Source organism: Engraulis encrasicolus, chromosome 12 (assembly GCF_034702125.1).
Source record: "Engraulis encrasicolus isolate BLACKSEA-1 chromosome 12, IST_EnEncr_1.0, whole genome shotgun sequence".
Classification (NCBI taxonomy): Eukaryota; Metazoa; Chordata; class Actinopteri; order Clupeiformes; family Engraulidae; genus Engraulis; species Engraulis encrasicolus.
Window position 1 is genome coordinate 51,100,618 of NC_085868.1, and position 21,298 is coordinate 51,121,915.

General features: G+C 43.9%; 1 protein-coding gene across 1 annotated transcript in view; it reads left to right on the plus strand.

Annotated features, from left to right (window-relative positions):
• Positions 1 to 20,935, plus strand: part of dis3 (DIS3 exosome endoribonuclease and 3'-5' exoribonuclease) — a 35,614-nt gene extending 14,679 nt beyond the window's left edge. Inside the window, exons 3-21 of the mRNA XM_063212421.1 lie at positions 79 to 263; positions 382 to 455; positions 768 to 935; positions 2,374 to 2,538; positions 9,526 to 9,642; positions 11,347 to 11,484; positions 12,000 to 12,146; positions 12,401 to 12,517; positions 12,835 to 12,936; positions 13,329 to 13,393; positions 13,937 to 14,021; positions 14,757 to 14,884; positions 15,185 to 15,271; positions 15,595 to 15,751; positions 16,771 to 16,985; positions 17,307 to 17,475; positions 18,079 to 18,237; positions 19,702 to 19,824; positions 20,654 to 20,935. Coding sequence (XP_063068491.1) covers positions 79 to 263; positions 382 to 455; positions 768 to 935; positions 2,374 to 2,538; positions 9,526 to 9,642; positions 11,347 to 11,484; positions 12,000 to 12,146; positions 12,401 to 12,517; positions 12,835 to 12,936; positions 13,329 to 13,393; positions 13,937 to 14,021; positions 14,757 to 14,884; positions 15,185 to 15,271; positions 15,595 to 15,751; positions 16,771 to 16,985; positions 17,307 to 17,475; positions 18,079 to 18,237; positions 19,702 to 19,824; positions 20,654 to 20,722 — 2,470 coding nt within the window. The 3' untranslated portion in view covers positions 20,723 to 20,935. The remainder of the gene's footprint in view (positions 1 to 78; positions 264 to 381; positions 456 to 767; positions 936 to 2,373; positions 2,539 to 9,525; positions 9,643 to 11,346; positions 11,485 to 11,999; positions 12,147 to 12,400; positions 12,518 to 12,834; positions 12,937 to 13,328; positions 13,394 to 13,936; positions 14,022 to 14,756; positions 14,885 to 15,184; positions 15,272 to 15,594; positions 15,752 to 16,770; positions 16,986 to 17,306; positions 17,476 to 18,078; positions 18,238 to 19,701; positions 19,825 to 20,653) is intronic.
• Positions 20,936 to 21,298: the final 363 nt, after the last annotated feature.

Genomic DNA, 21,298 nt, shown 5'->3' on the forward strand with positions numbered 1-21,298 from the left:
TTCCAAGGTGGGCTTTGATTTTCACTTTCATCAGCTAAGTGTAATGTAACATAATTACTTTTTTTTTGTCCTCCACAGGGATACTTACATCGAGCGTGAACCGGGAGAAAGTGCCAATGACCGAAACGATCGAGCTATTCGCGTGGCCGCACAGTGGTACAGCAAGCACATACCCGACAGTGCTAAGGTCAAAGTCGTCTTGCTAACGAACGACCGCTTGAATAAAGAGAAGGCCGAACAGGCTGGCTTGATCGCGTTTAAATGTAAGATTTTAATTTCTGTGTTGGTTTTGTTTTCTTTGTATTGTCTACATTGAGGTTCCAGGATGAAATCTCCTTTCTGCTCCACTGACGTTTTTGTCATCATACACTCATCTTTCAGGTGAACAGTATATCAAGAGTTTGTTCGCCAACCCCGAGCTTGTGGATCGTCTGGCCTTGAGCTCCGATGACAAGGTTTGTCGAGCTTTCCAGACCCAGCTAAATGCCATGCGCAACACTGATTTTTGTGCTGTGAATCTCAAATATCTGAATGCAGAATGTTTTTTTTCTGTCTCTCTCCCTCCCTCTCTCTCTCTCTCTCTCTCTCTCTCTCTCTCTCTCTCTCTCTCTCTCTCTCTCTCCGTTTCCCTGTCCCTCTCTCTCTCTCTCTCTCTCTCTCTCTCTCTCTCTCTCTCTCTCTCTCTCTCTCTCCGTTTCCCTGTCCCTCTCTCTCTCTCTCTCTCTCTCTCTCTCTCTCTCTCTCTCTCCCTCCCTTCCTCTCTCCAGAATGAGATCACCAGTTCTAAGATCTTGTTCCCGGAGCACCTCCCTATGCATCAGATCCTGGCGGGGGTGAAGAGCGGGAAGTACATCCAAGGCACCTTCCGGGCCAACCGGGACAACTACCTGGAGGGCAACGTCTTCATCCAGGGGGAGGGGGACGAGAGCACTGAGGTTAGTATGGGGAGGGGGACGAGAGCACTGAGGTTAGTATGGGGAGGGGGACGAGAGCACTGAGGTTAGTATGGGGAGGGGGACGAGAGGAGAGAGTACGGAGGTTAGTATGGGGAGGGGGACGAGACGAGAGTACGGAGGTTAGTATGGGGAGGGGGACGAGAGCACTGAGGTTAGTATGGGGAGGAGGACGAGAGCACTGAGGTTAGTATGGGGAGGGGGACGAGAGCACTGAGGTTAGTATGGGGAGGAGGACGAGAGCACTGAGGTTAGTATGGGGAGGGGGACGAGACGAGAGTACGGAGGTTAGTATGGGGAGGGGGACGAGGTTAGTATGGGGAGGGGGACGAGAGGAGAGAGCACTGAGGTTAGTATGGGGAGGGGGACGAGAGCACTGAGGTTAGTATGGGGAGGGGGACCAGAGGAGAGTACTGAGGTTAGTATGGGGAGACCAGACGACAGCACTGAGGTTAGTATGGGGAGGGGGACGAGAGCACTGAGGTTAGTATGGGGAGGGGGACGAGACGAGAGCACTGAGGTTAGTATGGGGAGGGGGACGAGAGCACTCATTACTAAAGTTAAAACTAAAATGCCTTTATTAAACTCTGGATACATGCATGGCCTTTTAACTTAAAGGGGTATGCCACTATTTTAGGGCTTAATACAGTTAAAATCGTTGGCCAGTGTTTATAAAGGTGGTAAAGTGTCTTATTTTTCATGTAAGCCGTTGTCTTGCTTTGAGACAAGTTAAAAGAGGGAGCATGTCGCTAAGCTAGTGAAAGTCAATGGATCCGTGTAGCATGCTACATGTTACAGTGAGGAGTAAGGAGTGTGTGAATAAATTCACTGTATCACCTTATCAAATTGACCTGAAAGAAAACCCACACAGGAGACAGAGGTAACATTTAAAATCTGCAGCAGAGTGGGGGTCTTGTTCATCACAGAGATGTTACAGAAATGACACAAGCCCCGTCTGCTAACAGTGGTCGTATGCCTTTATTAGCCCCTAACAAGTAACGGAATCTTTAGCTTAACCAAATAAGGTCATAGTTCAGCTGACAAAAATGAGAAACAGAACCAAATAAGGTCATAGTTCAGCTGACAAAAAGGAGAAACAGACAAGACAATAGTTCAGAGAAGTGGTAACTTATCTGAGACAACCGTGGAGGAGATGGCCTATCTTCTCCAACAGATGTCACATACATTACAGCAAGAGCTCACACAGGAACAGAGTTCACACCAGGTTTAACCAAACATAGTTTAACTAGAAACACAGAAAACAAAAGTCCTAACTACAGGTTATATTTTTATCACATTTTATATTTTCAATAATACATGTATAAATGCAGAGAATTTCTTAACAGAGTGCCTCAGAAGTTGTTTTTACCTTTTCATGGTAAAATCTAAATCTTTTCCTGTTGTCTTGGTGTGGGTCTAGATCTTACTGCAGGGCCTTGCGCAACTGAACCGTGCGGTGCACCAGGATGTGGTTGCCGTGGAGCTGTTGTCTAGAGAGCAGTGGGTGGCGCCCTCTGCTGTTGTGCTGCAGGACGACGGGCCCAAAGGAGAGGACGATGAAGACGAGGAAGAGGAGGAGAAGAAGGTGAGAAGGAGAAGAGCCGTCACACATTACATTATATTTACATTTACATTACATTACATTTGGCAGACGCTTTTATACAAAGCGACTTACAACTGAGGACATAGTCATAGCATACAACACTTGCAGATACAAAGTACACAGGAAATATACAGGTGCAGGTGCTAATGCTGCGGTCACACCGCCGGCGTTGAAAGAGCTAAAACGATGCTGACTCCTGCCTGTAAAGCACAGGTCAGGGGCGTTGAACGAGGCAAACGATTCAACCTGAAGCGTTGGAACAAGAATCTCGACCAACCGAAGCTCGTGTTTAGAAAAATGTGAACATTCCATTGGCTGTCGCCTGCTGCCGCCAAGCTCATACCATAGTTAAGCGGGCTTGCGGAGCAAGAGCAGAGCTCTTGCAGAGCAAGGCCCGATTATAGTAATCTCTAAGTCCTGTTTATTAAGCGGGCTTGCGGAGCAAGGACCATGCAGAGCATGGCCCTTGCAGAGCAAGGCCCGTTTATAGTAATCTCTAAGTCCTGTTTGATTATTATTATTATCGTTCTTGTGCAGGGATCTCCTCCTAGGCCTTTCGAGATAGAGACACCGTTCAAACACTAAAACGACCGGCTCGGCTTGGAGATCGCGTATACTAATAGGCTTTTCCGTGTCTCTTGTCGTTTTCCCGTTTTTGGCGATTTTGTGAAAGCCTGGGTCCCCATTGAAAATAGTGGTGGAACCTCCATGAACCAAAGTTCCGCCACTCTAGAGATTAGAGTGTAGGAGGCTTTTTCGGTCATAAAACATCAACACTTTCACCTAGAAGTTTAGTTGACGCGTTGTTAGCGAGCTCTATGGGATGTCTCCAAATTGTGAAAGTTTCATTTCCCAACTCCCAATACTTTTTAAATGGCAGGTTTGTAAAAAAACAGGCCTGGCTCTATGGAGAATCCCAGTCTTTGGAAAAGTGCATTTTTCAAGAGATCAGCGCATGTCCCACACGGAGGTCCATTTGTGCCTGAAAAATTTAACCTATAAACTTCATTCAAAGACTGTTAGAGAGATCACAAGCATGACTCCGATCTGTGAAAAGGACACGTGCCAACTCCTTTTAGTTTTTTTACAACGATGTTGTAAAGACAAAAAACTCATTCTCATTTTCTCCCCAGTTTAGAGCTCAATACTAACTGTCTTTCAGTCAATCACAACAGGTGCAGCCAGTGAAGGGTTCCATTTCAACTGTCACTGTCTCAAGATTCTATTCTTAACGAGCAGGTGCGAGCAACCATTCTAGAAGTCTATTGTTCGGCTCTGCAATGCAAAGTAATATAGTCTTGCTGGACTATGCATGACAATTAGCTGCTTGGCTTAGTGGTAATGCATGCCGCTGCATTAGAGATATGGAGGTTGAGGGTTCGAATCCCGCCCGATGCCATGTTGATTTTCTAAATTATATCATATGCAGCGTTCCTTGGCCGACTTAAAATGCCATGTATATCATTTAGTATGGATGGCAAATGTGCTGAATTACAGATATTGAGGTTGGGGGTTCGAAACCCAGTCAAAGCCATGTTGATTTTCAAAATTACATCATATGCAGTGTTCCTTGGCCTACTTAAAATGCCATGTATGTCATTTAGTATGCATGGCAAATGTGCTGTATTACAGATATGGAGGTTGGGGGTTCGAATCCCAGTCAAAGCCATGTTGATTTTCAAAATTATATCATATGCAGTGTTCCTTGGCCAACTTAAAATGCCATGTATGTCATTTAGTATGAATGGCAAATGTGCTGAATTAGGGATATGGGGGTTGGAGGTTCGAACCCCAGTCGAAGCCATGTTGATTTTCAAAATGATATCATATGCAGTGTTCCTTAGCCAACTTCAAATATCATGTATTGTATGTAATTTAATATCAATGGCAAAGGGGTTGGATTACAGATATGGAGGTTGTGAGTTCTAATCCCGCTCGAAGCCATGTTGATTTTCAAAATTATATCATATGCAGTGTTCCTTAGCCAACTTAAAATACCATGTATGTCATTTAGTATATCCCCAAAACGCAGAGCTACAACACTTTCAAGATGGCTGAATCCAAGATGGCTGAATTGTTTGGCCCATAACTTCTGACTGGGTGGATGGAGTTTTTCCAAGATTTCTTTTAGCTTTGTTTTCTCAATAGTACTTTGTTTCATCTCTGCCCCAAAAGGCAAGCCCGCTTCCAGCATTTTCTGTGAGAATGCATTTCTAGTTGGTTCTCTTGTACAGGGACAGTAAAAATAGAAAATGGATCTCCTCCTAGGCCTTTCGAGATAGAGACACCGTTCAAACACTAAAACGACCGGCTCGGCTTGGAGATCGCGTCTCGTTATAGGCTTCTCCGTGTCTCTTGTCGTTTTCCCGTTTTTGGCGATTTTGTTAAAGCCTGGGTCTCCATTGAAAACTATGGTGGAACCTTCATGAACCAAAGTTCCGCCACTCTAGAGATTAGAGTGTAGGAGCCTTTTTCGGTCATAAAACATCAACACTTTCACCTAGAAGTTTAGTTGACGCGTTGTTAGCGAGCTCTATGGGATGTCTCCAAATTGTGAAAGTTTCATCTCCCAACTCCCAATACTTTTTAAATGGCAGGTTTGTAAAAAAAACAGGCCTGGCTCTATGGAGAATCCCATTCTTTCGAAAAGTGCATTTTTCAAGAGATCAGCGCATGTCCCACACGGAGGTCCATTTGTGCCTGAAAATTTTAACCTATAAACTTCATTCAAAGACTGTTAGAGAGATCACAAGCATGACTCCGATCTGTGAAAAGGACACGTGCCAACTCCTTTTAGTTTTTTTACAACGATGTTGTAAAGACAAAAAAACTCATTCTCATTTTCTCCCCTGTTAAAGGCTCAATACTAACTGTCTTTCAGTCAATCACAACAGGTGCAGCCAGTGAAGGATTCCATTTCAACTGTCACTGTCTCAAGATTCCATTCTTAACGAGCAGGTGCGAGCAAGCATTCTAGAAGTCTATTGTTGAGCTCTGCAATGCAATGTAATATAGTCTTGCTGGACTATGCATGACAATTAGCTGCTTGGCTTAGTGGTAATGCATGCCGCTGCATTAGAGATATGGAGGTTGAGGGTTCGAAACCCACCGGAAGCCATGTTGATTTTCTAAATTATATCATATGCAGCGTTCCTTGGCCGACTTAAAATGCCATGTATATCATTTAGTATGGATGGCAAATGTGCTGAATTACAGATATTGAGGTTGGGGGTTCGAAACCCAGTCAAAGCCATGTTGATTTTCAAAATTACATCATATGCAGTGTTCCTTGGCCAACTTAAAATGCCATGTATGTCATTTAGTATGCATGGCAAATGTGCTGGAATACAGATATGGAGGTTGGGGGTTCGAATCCCAGTCAAAGCCATGTTGACTTTCAAAATTATATCATATGCAGTGTTCCTTGGCCAACTTAAAATGCCATGTATGTCATTTAGTATGAATGGCAAATGTGCTGAATTAGGGATATGGGGGTTGGAGGTTCGAACCCCAGTCGAAGCCATGTTGATTTTCAAAATGATATCATATGCAGTGTTCCTTAGCCAACTTCAAATATCATGTATTGTATGTCATTTAATATCAATGGCAAAGGGGTTGGATTACAGATATGGAGGTTGTGAGTTCTAATCCCGCTGGAAGCCATGTTGATTTTCAAAATTATATCATATGCAGTGTTCCTTAGCCAACTTAAAATACCATCTATGTCATTTAGTATATCCCCAAAACGCAGAGCTACAACACTTTCAAGATGGCTGAATCCAAGATGGCTGAATTGTTCGGCCCATAACTTCTGACTGGGTGGATGGAGTTTTTCCAAGATTTCTTTTAGCTTTGTTTTCTCAATAGTACTTTGTTTCATCTCTGCCCCAAAAGGCAAGCCCGCTTCCAGCATTTTCTGTGAGAATGCATTTCTAGTTTTAGATGAAGTTCAACTTTTGACGCCCTCGGTTTTTGACGCTTTTGACTCAACGCTTTGCGGCTTTTAACGCTCTGCCGTCTGCTCTCCTATACAAAGTCAATTACTTCCGCATCTTTCCAGGCGTTCAACGCCGGCGGTGTGACCGTGCGGTAAGTGAGGTCAGGTTTTTTTTAAGTGGTGCTGCAAGTGATTCTTGAATACTCTTGTGACCCTCAATTTTCCATGACATTATGTTGTGACCCAATTTTCTGTCACACCATCGGATCCTTCGACATCGTAACTATCAAAATTACCGTATTTTTCGGACCATAAGACGCATATAAAATCATAAAATATTGTCAAAAACTGCTAGAGCGTCTTATAAGCCAGTGCGTCCAATGTGTGAAAAAAAAATAATGGCTGCGAGACTGTGTCGATATTTTAGAACGACTTCGGGGGGAAACGGGTCTGCACGTTATGAAAAAATACTTGTGGGTATACCAGTAATCAAGAGCGTCGCGGGGTAGGCTGTGTACAGTAGCCAGGTTACAATGGCACCTGTTAAGAAAGACATCTCTCTCTCTCTCTCTCTCTCTCTCTCTCTCTCTCTCTCTCTCTCTCTCTCTCTCTCTCTCTCTTGTGCGCGCATTGCAAGCTGTTGATATTATTTGCTCGATGCAGAGTTATGATGGCATACGCGCTCTCGTTGACATGGTTGTGTGCATGGTTGCATGCATTCGCAAGACGTTATTGCAGTAAAGCATGTGAAAAGCGCGGAAGGGCCGTTGACTGGTATTTCAGTGTCCTTGACTGTAGGAGCCATAATTACTTTCTTTATATTTTTTGTTTTCATTTTGGTATCATCATTGTGGGGATTGGTTTACTTTAATTTGTGTTTTTTGTTTATTGGTTACTGTGGACATGGGTGTGGCGCTGGGCGTGTGTGGTGCGCAATTGGAGGCCCTTTAATTAGTGCCCACCTGGCACCTGCGCGCTAATTCAGTTTGGCGTGGGGTGAGCATGGGGGAAGGCCATCCTTTTGCGTACCGCACTGCACTCACACTACATCGCATGGACTAACAACAAACTCTGTTAACTGGAATTATTGCTCTGCCTTGCTTGAAAGACTATTGGGGTCTTAAATGACTATTGGAGTCATGGATATGGTGAGCAAATAAACCTCAAGAAACGGAGTCGAATGTGTGGACATTACATCTTTGAGTGCGCGTAAACAAGTTTGATTCCCCCTGCTTAGCCCACAGCGGCGCTGAACCTAGTTGGATCTGGTAGCCGCAATATTGACTGAAACAAGTTGCAAGACTCCACACTTCAACATCCTTTGCGATCGGCACAACAGTGATTCTTATCAGAAGGCTACTGTGCCTACGCACAGACCCTATAGCTAAATTACAAACATTAGCGAACATTGAAAAAAAATCAGACAACAACCGTCGGGTAGGTTTATGAAAGCGGAGTTGAGAAGTTCAAAATGCATCGTCACGTCAGAGAAAGATGTTTGCTACCGTGCGACAACACTACCACTATTTCATGACTGCCTAAACATCTTCGACATGGATGAATGGGCAACAATATTTTTTCCAGCCAGGATTGCACTGAAAAGTAGGCTACTCCTGTTATAAAGGGCACGGGTGGCCGACGCTGTGCCTGCGCGTGTGTGTGTGTGAGGGAGGGGAGGGAGAGACGCGGAGCAGATCTCGAGGAGAGATGAGGGTCGCGACTCCTGAAATACCAGGCGATTCTTTTTCAATGTTCTATGAATCTGATGTTGGATAGCCTACATTAAATGTGTTTAAACATTTGTTTTCTTTGAAAAAATATGCGTAAAATTCAGTGATGGCTTCATGTCATAGGCCTACTTTAAGAAACTGCTTGAAAACTCTTGTGATATTCGGCAACGTTTGATATCGCGTGTATTCGGACACGCATGATATTTTTGTGCCTTCTTAACAACAACAGCATTAGTTATGAAATTATGAAATTAGTTCTGAAGTGCGTCCTATGATGCAGTGCGTCTTGTGTGTGAAAAAAGTCACGGTCCTTGGTGGTGCGTCTTTTAACCCAGTGCGTCTTTTGGTCCCGAAAATACGGTATAACATTTGGATGATGTGCAGCAGCATTTGCATTGTATGCTGACGTCTATCAACTGGTGGAGAGGAGTATTAATCAGGTTTCACTCTGTATTTGAATTTGACATACTACTCATTTATAAAATACCACATCTTGTTTCAAATTTCTCGCCAGTAAAAAGGTGAAAGCACCTGCAAAAATTGGTGCTAAATGCCTAAACCATTTTTGGGAAAAGGTACTGCCAGCCTATAAATAATATCTCTGCCTCTGAAACACATAAAAACACGAGATGAGTTGCATTTAAACACTAAGACACTCATCTTGCATTACAATGTGTTTAATAAAAATGTCTCAAATTTCATGAACCTGAATGTTGCGTCATGCAGCTCCATGCGCCAGGGTCAATGTTGTGCAACGCAACATCCAGCATCGATGGGTAATTAAATTTTTACACCACAGCTCCACGAACCTAGCCTGGGCGAGAAGCCGACTGTTGACTCAGTCAATCAGTCTGGCAAAAGTCATGAGGAATCCGTCTCTGTGGAGGGTGGTAGATGGTCTGATCTTACTCTATCATTTAAATTAATTGGAGTTCCAAACTCAAATTAAAACCCATATTGTGCTTTATTAGCATGCCTGTTACGATATAGTGTCGCAAAAGCAAACAAAAAGCAAAATGAAAGTATGAATGTAGTTACCTTAACCAATCAGTAACGGAGTTCGCGGGTGAGTTCCGCGTCATCACTCTCAACTGTTTGCTGATTGGCTAAACACTGAGAGAACCGAGCTCTCTATATCGGCGTTAACACATGGATGTGTTTTTCTATATCGATGTTAACACATGGATGTGTTTTTCTATATCGACGTTAACACATGGATGTGTTTTTCTATATCGATGTTAACACATGGATGTGTTTCTCTATATCGACGTTAACACATGGATGTGTTTTTGTCATCTGCAGCTGCAGCCTAAGAAGTCGGCCCAGGCTGCTCGGAAGCCCACGGGGAGAGTAGTGGGCATCATCAAGAGGAACTGGAGACCCTACTGTGGCATGCTGACAGTCTCCCTCATCAAAGAGGTGAGGGGTGGGGCAGGGGAGTAGTGGTGCTATGCTATACTGCTGGCCCTCATCAAAGAGGTGAGGGGTGGGGCAGGGGAGTAGTGGTGCTATGCTATACTGTGGCCCTCATCAAAGAGGTGAGGGGCGGGGAGTAGTGGTGCTATGCTATACTGTGGCCCTCATCGAAGAGGTGAGGGGTGGGGAGTAGTGGTGCTATGCTATACTGTGGCCCTCATCAAAGAGGTGAGGGGTGGGGAGTAGTGGTGCTATGCTATACTGTGGCCCTCATCAAAGAGGTGAGGGGTGGGGAGTAGTGGTGCTATGCTATACTGTGGCCCTCATCAAAGAGGTGAGGGGTGGGTAGTAGTGGTGCTATGCTATACTGTGGCCCTCATCAAAGAGGTGAGGGGTGGGGAGTAGTGGTGCTATGCTATACTGCTGGGGCCTGAATACTATATGTGTATAAGGGCTATGTGTTGGTCATGCATACTGCATATATGGGGGAGAGTAGTGGGCATCATCAAGAGGAACTGGAGACCCTACTGTGTGGCATGCTGACAGTCTCCCTCATCAAGGAGGTGAGGGCTATGTGTGGGGCATGAGTAGTGTACTATATATAGAGTTATGTGTGGGTAATGCATACTGTATCTATGTGGGAGAGAGTAGTGGTGTGCTATATTGTGGCATGCTGGGGCATGAGTACTGCACTGTATCTATGGGGGAGAGTGGTGGGGATCATCAAGAGGAGCTGGAGACCCTACTGTGTGGCAGGCTGACAGTCTCCCTCATCAAGGAGGTGAGAGTTATGTGTGGTCCATGAGTACTGTACTGTATATAAGGGCTATGCTTGGGGAATGAGTACTGTATTTATGGCGGAGAGTAGTGGTGGTATTCTATATTGTGGCATGCTGACAGTCTCCCTCATCAAAGAGGTGAGAGCTATGTGTGGGGCATGAGTAGTGTATCTATGAGGGAGGTACGAGGTGGGGCTGAGGCATGAATAATCAGGGTCTCCGCGGATCCTTAAAAAGTCTTACTTTTAATATTTGATTTTTAAGGTCGTATAAAGCCTTATATTTCGCCAATTTTTGGAAGTGTGTTATTATATTTACGTGGGAGGTCTTATATTTCATCTGGGTAGCTTGAGTACTGTATATATTGGGGAGAGTAGTGGTGATATGCTATACTGTGGCATGCTGTCTGTGTCTCTTATCAAATAGGTAAGGGCTATGTGTGGGTAATGCATACTGTATCTATGTGGGAGAGAGTAGTGGTGTGCTATATTGTGGCATGCTGGGGCATGAGTACTGCACTGTATCTATGGGGGAGAGTAGTGGGCATCATCATCAAGAGGAGCTGGAGACCCTACTGTGTGGCATGCTGACAGTCTCCCTCATCAAAGAGGTAAGAGCTATGTGTGGGGCATGAGTAGTGTACTGTATATAAGCTAAGAGCTAAGAGCTACATGTGTTATGCTGCAAATCAGCTATGGAGTACATGAGATTTTTCCTTATAAGTTGAAATTGATTCGATGTGTTGAAAACCACAGGCTCCATTGAAAACTTACTCATTCACTCATTCACTCACTCACTCACTCACTCACTCACTCACTCACTCACTCACTCACTCACTCACTCACTCACTCTCACACACAAATACACTCACTCACTCACACAGCAGAAACTCACGGGTATTGTGTGTGTGTGTGTGTCTGTCTGTCAGGCCACAAGGCACTTGTTCACGCCAGCAGACAAGCGTATCCCTAAGATCCGCATCGAGACGCGCCGTGCGGAGACCCTGGCAGGACAGAGGATCATGGTGGCCATCGACGGCTGGCCCAAGAACTCCAGATACCCCAACGTAAGTAAAGAAACACACCCTAAAACTCTAGATACCCTAAATGAAAACATGCCCAAGAATTCCAGATACCTCAACGTAAGTAAAGAGACACACCCAAGAACTCCAGATATCCCAACGTTAGTAAAGAGAGACACCCTAAATTAAAACACACCCAAGAACTTCAGATACCCGACGTAAGTAGAGACACCCTAAATTAAAACATGCCCAAGAACTTTAGATACCCGACGTAAGTAAAGAGAGACACCCTAAATTAAAACATGCCCAAGAACTTCAGATACCCCAACGTAAGTAGAGACACCCCTAAACATGCCCAAGAACTCCAGATATCCCAACGTCAGTAAAGAGAGACACCCTAAACATGCCCAAGAACTCCAGGTACCCCAACGTACATCCTGATTGTGTTCTCTACTGGTGTGTTCCATCCTGATTGGGTTCTCTACTGATGTGTTCCATCCTGATTGGGTTCTGTACTGGTGTGTTCCATCCTGATTGGGTTCTGTACTGGTGTTCTCCAGGGCCACTTCATGAAGGACCTGGGCAGTGCAGGTGACAAGGACACTGAGACGGAGGTTCTGCTTCTAGAACACGACGTGCCCCACCTGCCCTTCTCCCAGAACGTCCTCAGCTTCCTACCCAAGATGCCCTGGACCATCACGGACGACGTGAGTGACTTCATTCAGCAAGCATCTTTTTTTCTCATTTTCACCTCAAAAATGCATAGAGAAAATTACTGTCAGTCACCAGCAGACAAACTTGCTGTATACCACACTGCACAATTCCTGTTTCTTAACAGGACCCTTCATCAGAGGATGAATCAGACCCATACCATACCCCCCACAGCTAACTAATTGATGTGCTTTTTATTGTCCTTTTCCTCTTCAAGAACAATTCTAATGGCAGCTTTTTCTCTTCCCAGGTGATGAAGAACAGGGTTGATCTCCGCCATCTAGTCGTGTGCAGTGTGGACCCTCCAGGGTGCACAGATATCGATGACGCACTCCACTGCCGAGACCTGGAGAATGGAAACCTAGAGGTGTGTGTGCGCGTGTGCATGGGTGTGCGTGTGTGCCTGTGTGTGTGGGTGTGAATGTGTCTGTATGTGTGTGTATGTGTGTGTGTGTGTGTGTGTGTGTGTGTGTGTGTGTGTGTGTGTGTGTGTGTGTGTGTGTGTGTGTGTGTGTGTGTGTGTGTGTGTGTGTGTGTGTGTGTGTGTGTGTGTGTGTGTCAATGTTTGTGTGTATGTGTGTGTGTGTGTGTGTGTTTCAGTACGAGATTACATTTCTGTGGAGATTTCATGAGCTGTGGTTTTCAACACTAATCTGATGATGTAATGTTCTGGCTCTTTTGCAGGTTGGTGTGCACATTGCGGATGTCAGCCATTTTATCCGGCCAGGCAATGCTCTGGACCAGGAGGCTGCCAACAGGGGAACTACTGTTTACCTGTGTGGAATGGTGAGTATAACCAGTTACCGTAGTAATGAACTACTGTTTATCTGTGTGGAATGGTGAGCATACCAGTTACCATAGTAATGAACTACTGTTTGCTGGTATACTCACCATTCCACACAGGTAGAGACGATCTAGCAACAGTATCCCTGATACCAGTTAGTGATGAACTACTGTTTACCTGTGTGGAATGGTGAGAGCACTCCTGATCACTTACTGTGTGTGTACACCAAAAGCGTTGTGTTGTGTTGTGTTAGAGTTTTGTGTCTAGTATGTATTTTATATTTTTGATAAAGGGCATGTCATGTAATGTTGGACTCCCTTGAAAACGAGGGGGATCATCTCCAGGTGCCATCCTTACTAATATTAAAAAAATGAAATTGAAATTTTCTTTTCAGAGAATTGACATGGTTCCAGAACTGTTGAGCTCCAACCTCTGTTCTCTACGTTCCAATGTTGAGCGGTAAGAGTGTGTGTGTGTGTGTGTGTGTGTGTGTGTGTGTGTGTGTGTGTGTGTGTGTGTGTGTGTGTGTGTGTGTGTGTGTGTGTGTGTGTGTGTGTGTGTGTGTGTGTGTGTGTGTGTGTGTGTGTGTGTGTGTGTGTGCGTGCATGCGTCTCCTTGGCAGCCTCCAGAATTGGTGTGTGAATTGTGTATGTGTATTTGAAAGCACTTTGAGTCAACTGTATAGTTGTGATATTATGCTTTATAAATATTATGTTGTTGTTATCTGGATATCAGTTATCCATTGTATATGAAGGACACAAAAAAGCTTGCAGATCTATCAGGATAAGGGAACAGTCTTGAATATTGAAAACCAATGGGATCAGGCAGTGGATAACAAACATCTTTTTTATTTAGCCAATGTTGTCCTAGTTCACATATAGCTTTTATAGCCATTGAATTTTCTGATACTAATCATGCATTTGACTTCATTTGTCTGGTTTGGTTTGTGTAGCCTGGTGTACTAATGCATTTGACCTTATTTACCTGGTTTGGTTTGTGTAGCCTGGCCTTCTCCTGCATCTGGGAGATGAACCACAACGCAGAGATCCTCAACACCCGCTTCACCAAGAGCGTCATCAACTCCAAGGTATAGTATAGTATAGTATAGTATAGTATAGTATAGTATAGTATAGTATTGTATTGTATTGTATTGTATTGTATTGTATTGTATTGTATTGTGTCATCAACTCCAAGGTACAGTATAGTATAGTATAGTGTGGGGCTGAATAGGAGAGTAGGTATAAAATAGCTTTAATATACTGGCCTAATCATCATTGATTAAAGGTGCACTGTGTTCTAATTTTAGTAGTTTATTTCCAGAATTCATGCTGCCCATTCACAAACGCTGCCTTTTTCATGAATACTTACTACCACCATCAAACCTAATGAGATAGATAGACTTTGTTGTTCCTTATAAAAACTAAAAACCCAACAAGGACCCACTTCAAACTTCATCCAACTTTTTGCTTTCACTTTGACTTTTGACGCCTCTGTTGGTAATTATAATCTTGAGAAGGAGAATGTGCAATCAAGTGGGCCTAAGGTGCCCTGTTGAGAGACGGCGAGATGTCAAGTGTGCAGCATGAGGTGCACTGGGAGTCAGGGCCGATGACAGCTTTGGCCGGGCCCAGGAGAAAGTCATGTGAAAGGCCCCCCCTCCCAAGTCCCAATAATAATAATGGGGACCCAATTCCGGGCCCAGGACAAGATACCCATTTTGTCGTCCCCCCCTGTCAGCGGCCCTGTTGTGTTGGAACTATACAGTAATTTGCAGAGTGTGTCTGAAGTGCCTTGTTGTTTGTGTTGGTTGCCGTGGCGACAGGCGTCCCTCACCTACGCGGAGGCCCAGATGAGGATCGATGACGCGAGCATGAACGATGACATCACCAAGAGCTTACGAGGACTCAACAAGCTGGCCAAGATCCTCAAAGCAGGAAGGATAGAGAACGGGTGAGAAGGTTATCTGAACTGATTTTACAGGCATAAAGAATAGAAATGGGTAAGCAGGATATCGGAATATAGAACGGGTAAACCAGTTTTCTGAACTATTCATGAATTATTGCCTGTCAATTATAGTTCATTTTCTCTTGCCAGGCTGACCCTCACCTCTCCCGGAGTTCTAGATTCTATGTTCCATATTTTATATTCCATATGCTATATTCTATATTCCATGTTCTGTATGCCATATTCCATGTTCTATATTCCATGTTCTATATTCCATATTCTATGTTCTATATTCCTCATCTGCAGGGCCCTCACGCTCTCCTCTCCTGAAGTTCGCTTCCACATGGACAGTGAAACGCACGACCCCATCGACCTTCAAACTAAACAGCTCATGTGAGTACACTTGCCCTCCTGATTCCAAAACATGCCCCTGTCAACTCTCCAGATCTGGCACTTAGGTTACCGGTACTTTATTGTTCTTCAAAGTAGTAAAAAAAAAGGTTTTATATACGCACTATGAAGTTGACATACAAATTCAAATGGAAATGCAGTAATTTGAAGTGTGTAAGGTTGTGATATACAGATGTTATCCTCCTTTCTTTGCTCTGTCTTAATGTCATATTGCTCTCTCTCTCTCTCTCTCTCTCTCTCTCTCTCTCTCTCTCTCTCTCTCTCTCTCTCACTCCCTCCCTCTCTCCACATCTCCACATCCCCAGGGAGACTAACTCCATGGTTGAGGAGTTCATGTTGTTGGCGAACATCTCTGTGGCCCAGAAGATCTTTGATGAGTTCTCAGAGTGCGCTCTGCTGAGGAAGCATCCCTCTCCACCCACGTCCAACTACGACATCCTACACAAGGCCGCCAAGACCAAGGTAAACACCACACGTGACGGCCAAGACCAAGGTAAACACCACACGTGACGGCCAAGACCAAGGTAAACACCACACGTGACATTTCAAGACCAAGGTAAACACCACACGTGACGTTTCAAGACCAAGGTAAACACCACACGTGACGTTTCAAGATGCGCCGTTCTATGGCGTGAGCACACCAAATAACTTTCCTAACAACTGTATTTTATACTGCTGATATGGCTAAGTAAAACTTGAACTCACACTCACACAACTACGATATCCTGCACCAAGCCGACAAGACCAAGGTGAGCACCAGGGTAACACTATAATAATAGTAATAATAATAATAATAATAATAATAATAATAATAATAAATAATTATTATTATAATAATAATGATAACAATAATAATGATAATAATAATAATAATACATATGACATCGTACACAAGGCTGCCAAGCCCAAGGTGAGCACCAGGGTAACACTATAATAATAATAATAATAATAATGATAACAATAATAATAATAATAATAATAATAATAATAATAATACATATGACATCGTACACAAGGCAGCCAAGACCAAGATGAGCACCAGGGTTACACTTTACTTGACAGCAGCGTCACACCTATGACACAACAGTGGCAGGACTCCCTGAATAACCTATTACTTGTATGCTATAAATATAAATACATATTGTATATAAATATGTATTTATATATTTATAAATACATATTTATAGCCGTGGCTCAGTGGTTAGAGCACTGGACTGGCAACCCAAGGGTTCCCAGTTCAATGCCCGACCAGACCACGGCTGAAGTGCCCTTGAGCAAGGCACCTAACCCCCACACTGCTCCCCGGGCGCCGCTCAGCAGGCAGCCCACTGCTACGGACTAGTGGGTGTACTTCAATGTGATTCACTAGGCCAAATGGGATAAAGTGCAGAGAAAGAATTTCCCCTAGGGGACCAAAATTGGCTCCAATTGGCTTCGTTTATAAATCTGCCTATTCATTGGCTGTGTGATTGTGATTCTAGAACTTTGAGATGCACACGGACTCGGCCAAGCAGCTGGCGGACTCGCTAAACGAGGCGGAGATCGAGGGCTTCCCCTACTTCAACACCCTGCTGCGTATCCTAGCAACACGATGCATGATGCAGGCCGTTTACTTCTGTTCCGGAATGGACTCAGACTTCAGGCACTACGGCCTGGCCACGCCCATATACACACACTTCACATCGCCCATCAGGAGGTGAGAAACACACACACACACACATGCGCACACACACACACACACTACGGCCTGGCCACGCCCATATACACACACTTCACATCGCCCATCAGGAGGTGAGATACACACACATACACACACACACGCACACACACTATACGCAAAAAAAATTCACATGCACGCACACAGACACACAGACATCCATTTACTGTACTAATGTGACAGTGGCCATCAGTGGGGACCTGACCCTTCTGGACATATAATATGTAATGCAGTACAATACATAATATAATGTATATAATAATAGAAAATGATATTTAATAATAATGTGATTGGTTGCAGGTATTCGGACATCATTGTTCACCGTCTGCTGGCGGTGGCGATCGGAGCGGACAGCACCTACCCAGCCCTCATGGACAAGCACAAGCAGTCTGCGCTCTGCAACAACCTCAACTACAGACACAAGATGGCGCAATACGCACAGAGGGCCTCCGTCGCCTTCAACACACAGGTACAGTGGTGTAGTGTAACTGCTGAAAATCGGTTAATAGTACACTGAATGGTGTAAAATAGTTTCATATGCGTACGCATATTTCTTTGTGTGTAACTGTGTTTGTGTGTTTCCAGTTGTTGTGTGTAACTGTGTTTGTGTGTGTGTGTGTGCTCCCAGTTGTGTGTAGTGTTTGTGTGTAACTGTGTTTGTGTTCGTGTTTTCCAGTTGTTGTGTGTAACTGTGTTTGTGTGTGTGCTCCCAGATGTGTGTAACTGTGTCTGTGTGTTTCCAGTTGTTGTGTGTAACTGTGTTTGTGTGTTCGTGTTTTCCAGTTGTTGTGTGTAACTGTGTGTGTGTTTCCAGTTTTGTGTAACTGTGTTTGTGTGTGTTTCCAATTGTTGTGTGTAACTGTGTTTGTGTGTTTTGTGTGTTTCCAGTTGTTGTGTGTAACTGTGTTTGTGTGTGTTTCCAATTGTTGTGTGTAACTGTGTTTGTGTGTTGTGTGTGTTTCCAGTTGTTGTGTGTAACTGTGTTTGTGTGTGTTTCCAATTGTTGTGTGTAATTGTGTTTGTGTGTTTCCAATTGCTGTGTGTAACTGTGTGTGTGTGTGTGTGTCTCCAGTTGTTCTTTAAAAATCGAGGCATCCTGAACGAGGAGGGCTTCATCCTGTTCGTGAGGAAGAACGCCATCATCATCCTCATCCCCAAGTTCGGCCTGGAGGGAACCGTCTTCTTCGAGAACAAGGACAAGCCCAGTCCCAAGATGACCTTCAACGAGGAGGTACACAGTCACACACCCCTATTAAATAAATACATAGGATGACCTTCAACGAGGAGGTACAGTCACACACCCCTATTAAATAAATACATAGGATGACCTTCAACGAGGAGGTATACAGTGGCACACCCCCTGTCCATGAAATAAATACATAAAGAAATAATACAGACACAAACACACACACACACACACACACACACAGACATACATACATATAAAGAAAGAAAGAAAGAAAGAAATCAAACGGGCCAGATATCGGCAACTTATGGAAAGGTTGCCACGGAGGGAAAATCAAGGTATATTATTTTGACGAGACAGCATAGATGATCTTCAACGAGGAGGTATACAGTGACACAACCCCTGTCCATGAAATAAAAATAAAGAAATTAGGGCTGGGACATTAACGCGTCCCAGGATGATCTTCAACGAGGAGGTATACAGTCACACAGCCCTGTCCATGAAATAAATACATACATAAAGAAATTAGGGCTGGGACATTAACACGTTCCAGGATGATCTTCAATGAGGAGGTATACAGTGACACACCCCTGTCCATTAATACACAAATAAATAAATTCACACCCCTGTCCATGAAATAAATACATAAGGGAATAAAGAAATCAAACGGGCCATACTTCGACTACTTATTGAAACGTCTCCACGGAGGGAAAATCAAGGTATATTATTTCGACGAGGCAGCGTAAATCGATAGGCACCACTGTCGAGTTAGGTAGTTCATCTCGACGAAGTAGCCCATTGGTGTCTCAAATGGCACACATGTGCACTTGGGGCACACTGACTACGCACTGAAACATAGTGCCCGAAGTGCAAGAGTGTGCGCCCTTTGAGACATGGCACATGTGTTAATGTTGGGCATCAACATGAACGCAGGCAGCCCCCAGTAGGCCCCAAGACCCTTGAGATTGCCATTGCTCCTCATTAGAGAGGGTAGCTTCTTCCAGCTCCTTTTTAAATGTGACTTTGATCATCGGAATATGAAATCCTGTCTGCAAGCATTTCCAATTACCATTAATATTCCCCATGCACATACATATTGGATTCAGTGCGTGGTTGGGTAATAAAATGCAGTGCACTTGTATTATGCATTAATGCGATTATAGCTGCTGCAAAACCATTAACAGTTCTAATATACACTATTGTGCAACTTCAGACACATCATCAGTGTTGTGACCTGAGATCATTGGGTGTTTTGGATCTCACAACATACACCCTCACCAGGGGACCCAGCCGGGGGTGAACAAGTCCATAATCATTTAAATAATTTACATAATGTAAATAATTTACATTTAATAATCAAATAAGTAACGCCCCCGTTGAGAAACACTACGCTAAATTAGGAGGTGGGAGATCAGTCCAGAGGCCCAGGGCTTCACAGGCCTCCACATAAAGGACATATTTTTTAAATGATTTTATTACATATTTGTTCCATTCCTCTTCGCTCCACAGGTTCCTACCCTGGCGGTCGATGGCCACACGTTTAACCTGTTTGACCCAGTGCGGGTCACCATCAGTCTGGACGCCTCCAACATCCAGCACCAGAAAATCCGCATGGCCCTGCTGGAGCCCGTGGTAAGTTAACACAAAGGACGAAACCACTTCGAAATCCTAGATTTGGGGGATGAGGACGTATTTTAAAAAGTACTCATGGGTGGCTAGAGAGAAGAGACTAAGTGAATTTATGTGAAATAAACCTCTAAATTTGAAAACAACATTTGATATTTTAATTGGGAAAAAGAAATGAAATGGTTTGGCAGAATATCCACCAGGGTATTTGCCCATGCTTGCCACATTGTAGAACCTCCATGGTGGTCAGTCAACATGGTTTATATCAGTGGAGTAGCCTCTTACTGCAGATGGGCCCGTCGACGGGCCTATTCACTCTTTGCTGACAACGTACAACTACATCATAACAACCCAAAGTAACGTCCCTGTGCACAACCACTGTCCAGGTGCTGGTCATGTGCAGTAAGAGTAATCCAAGTAAATGAAGGATGAATCACCGCACACTGGTATCTTTGCTGGTAGTTTATTTGGTGAACAGCGCGTTTCGCTATTGCTTCATCAGGTTCACTCTCTAGTCTAAGTCTAAGTATCCGATTAAGACTTGGTGACATTTTGGTGACAGTAAGGTTATAAATAACACAGACTCTGCCCTCAGAGGTCAAAGCGGGTTTTTTAAAACTTGACCATCTCACTTGTATGGCTTCACAGAACACAGAATCAGAATCTGTTTTCTTATTTCTTCATAATACTCCTGTGCACAAGACATACTTGATGATTATCCTTGTCAATGTGTGTGAGCGCGCATGTGTGTTTGTGAGAGAGCAGGTGTGTGTGAGCGCATGCGAGCACAGTTGGGATAATGCTGTTCCATCCTGTTCTGCATTTCCATTCGCAGATCCCAGGTGTCAGTGTTCCGCCACCAGACACGGAGCCAGAGGCCAAGAAGATGAAGCTGGATCGCTGAGATTGATTTGAAAGCATAATGCTTAGGGTATTTTTAAAAAATATATTTTGTTGTTTTTTGTTTGTTTGTTTGTTTCATTTTTACACCTTTTCATGAATTTTGTGTGTTTGGATTTTTTTTTCTAGTACACAACCATGGCCATGTTTTTCAAGATTTGTTGAGCAATTTCCCATAATGTAATCCAACAAGTGTATTAAATGACACTTAAACATCCACTGTTTTTGAAATCTCACTTCTTTCAAAGTATTTTTGAGGGCTTTTTTATTAGATTGGGCAGTGCAGATGGTGACAGGAAGCAAGTTGGGAGAGAGAGACGGGGAAGGGTTGGCAAAGGACCTGGGCCGGAATCGAACCCTGGTCAGCCGCACAGCAGACGAGGGCCCTACCGTTAGCGCCACTATAGGGCCAAAATCTCACTTCTTTTAAAATGGCTGAAAACAGTTCTGGAATGTAAAACGTACTTAAAGGGACACTGTGTGAGATTTTTAGTTGTTTATTTCCAGAATTCATGCTGCCCATTCACTAATGTTACCTTTTTCATGAATACTTACCACCACCATCAAATTCTAGGTATTC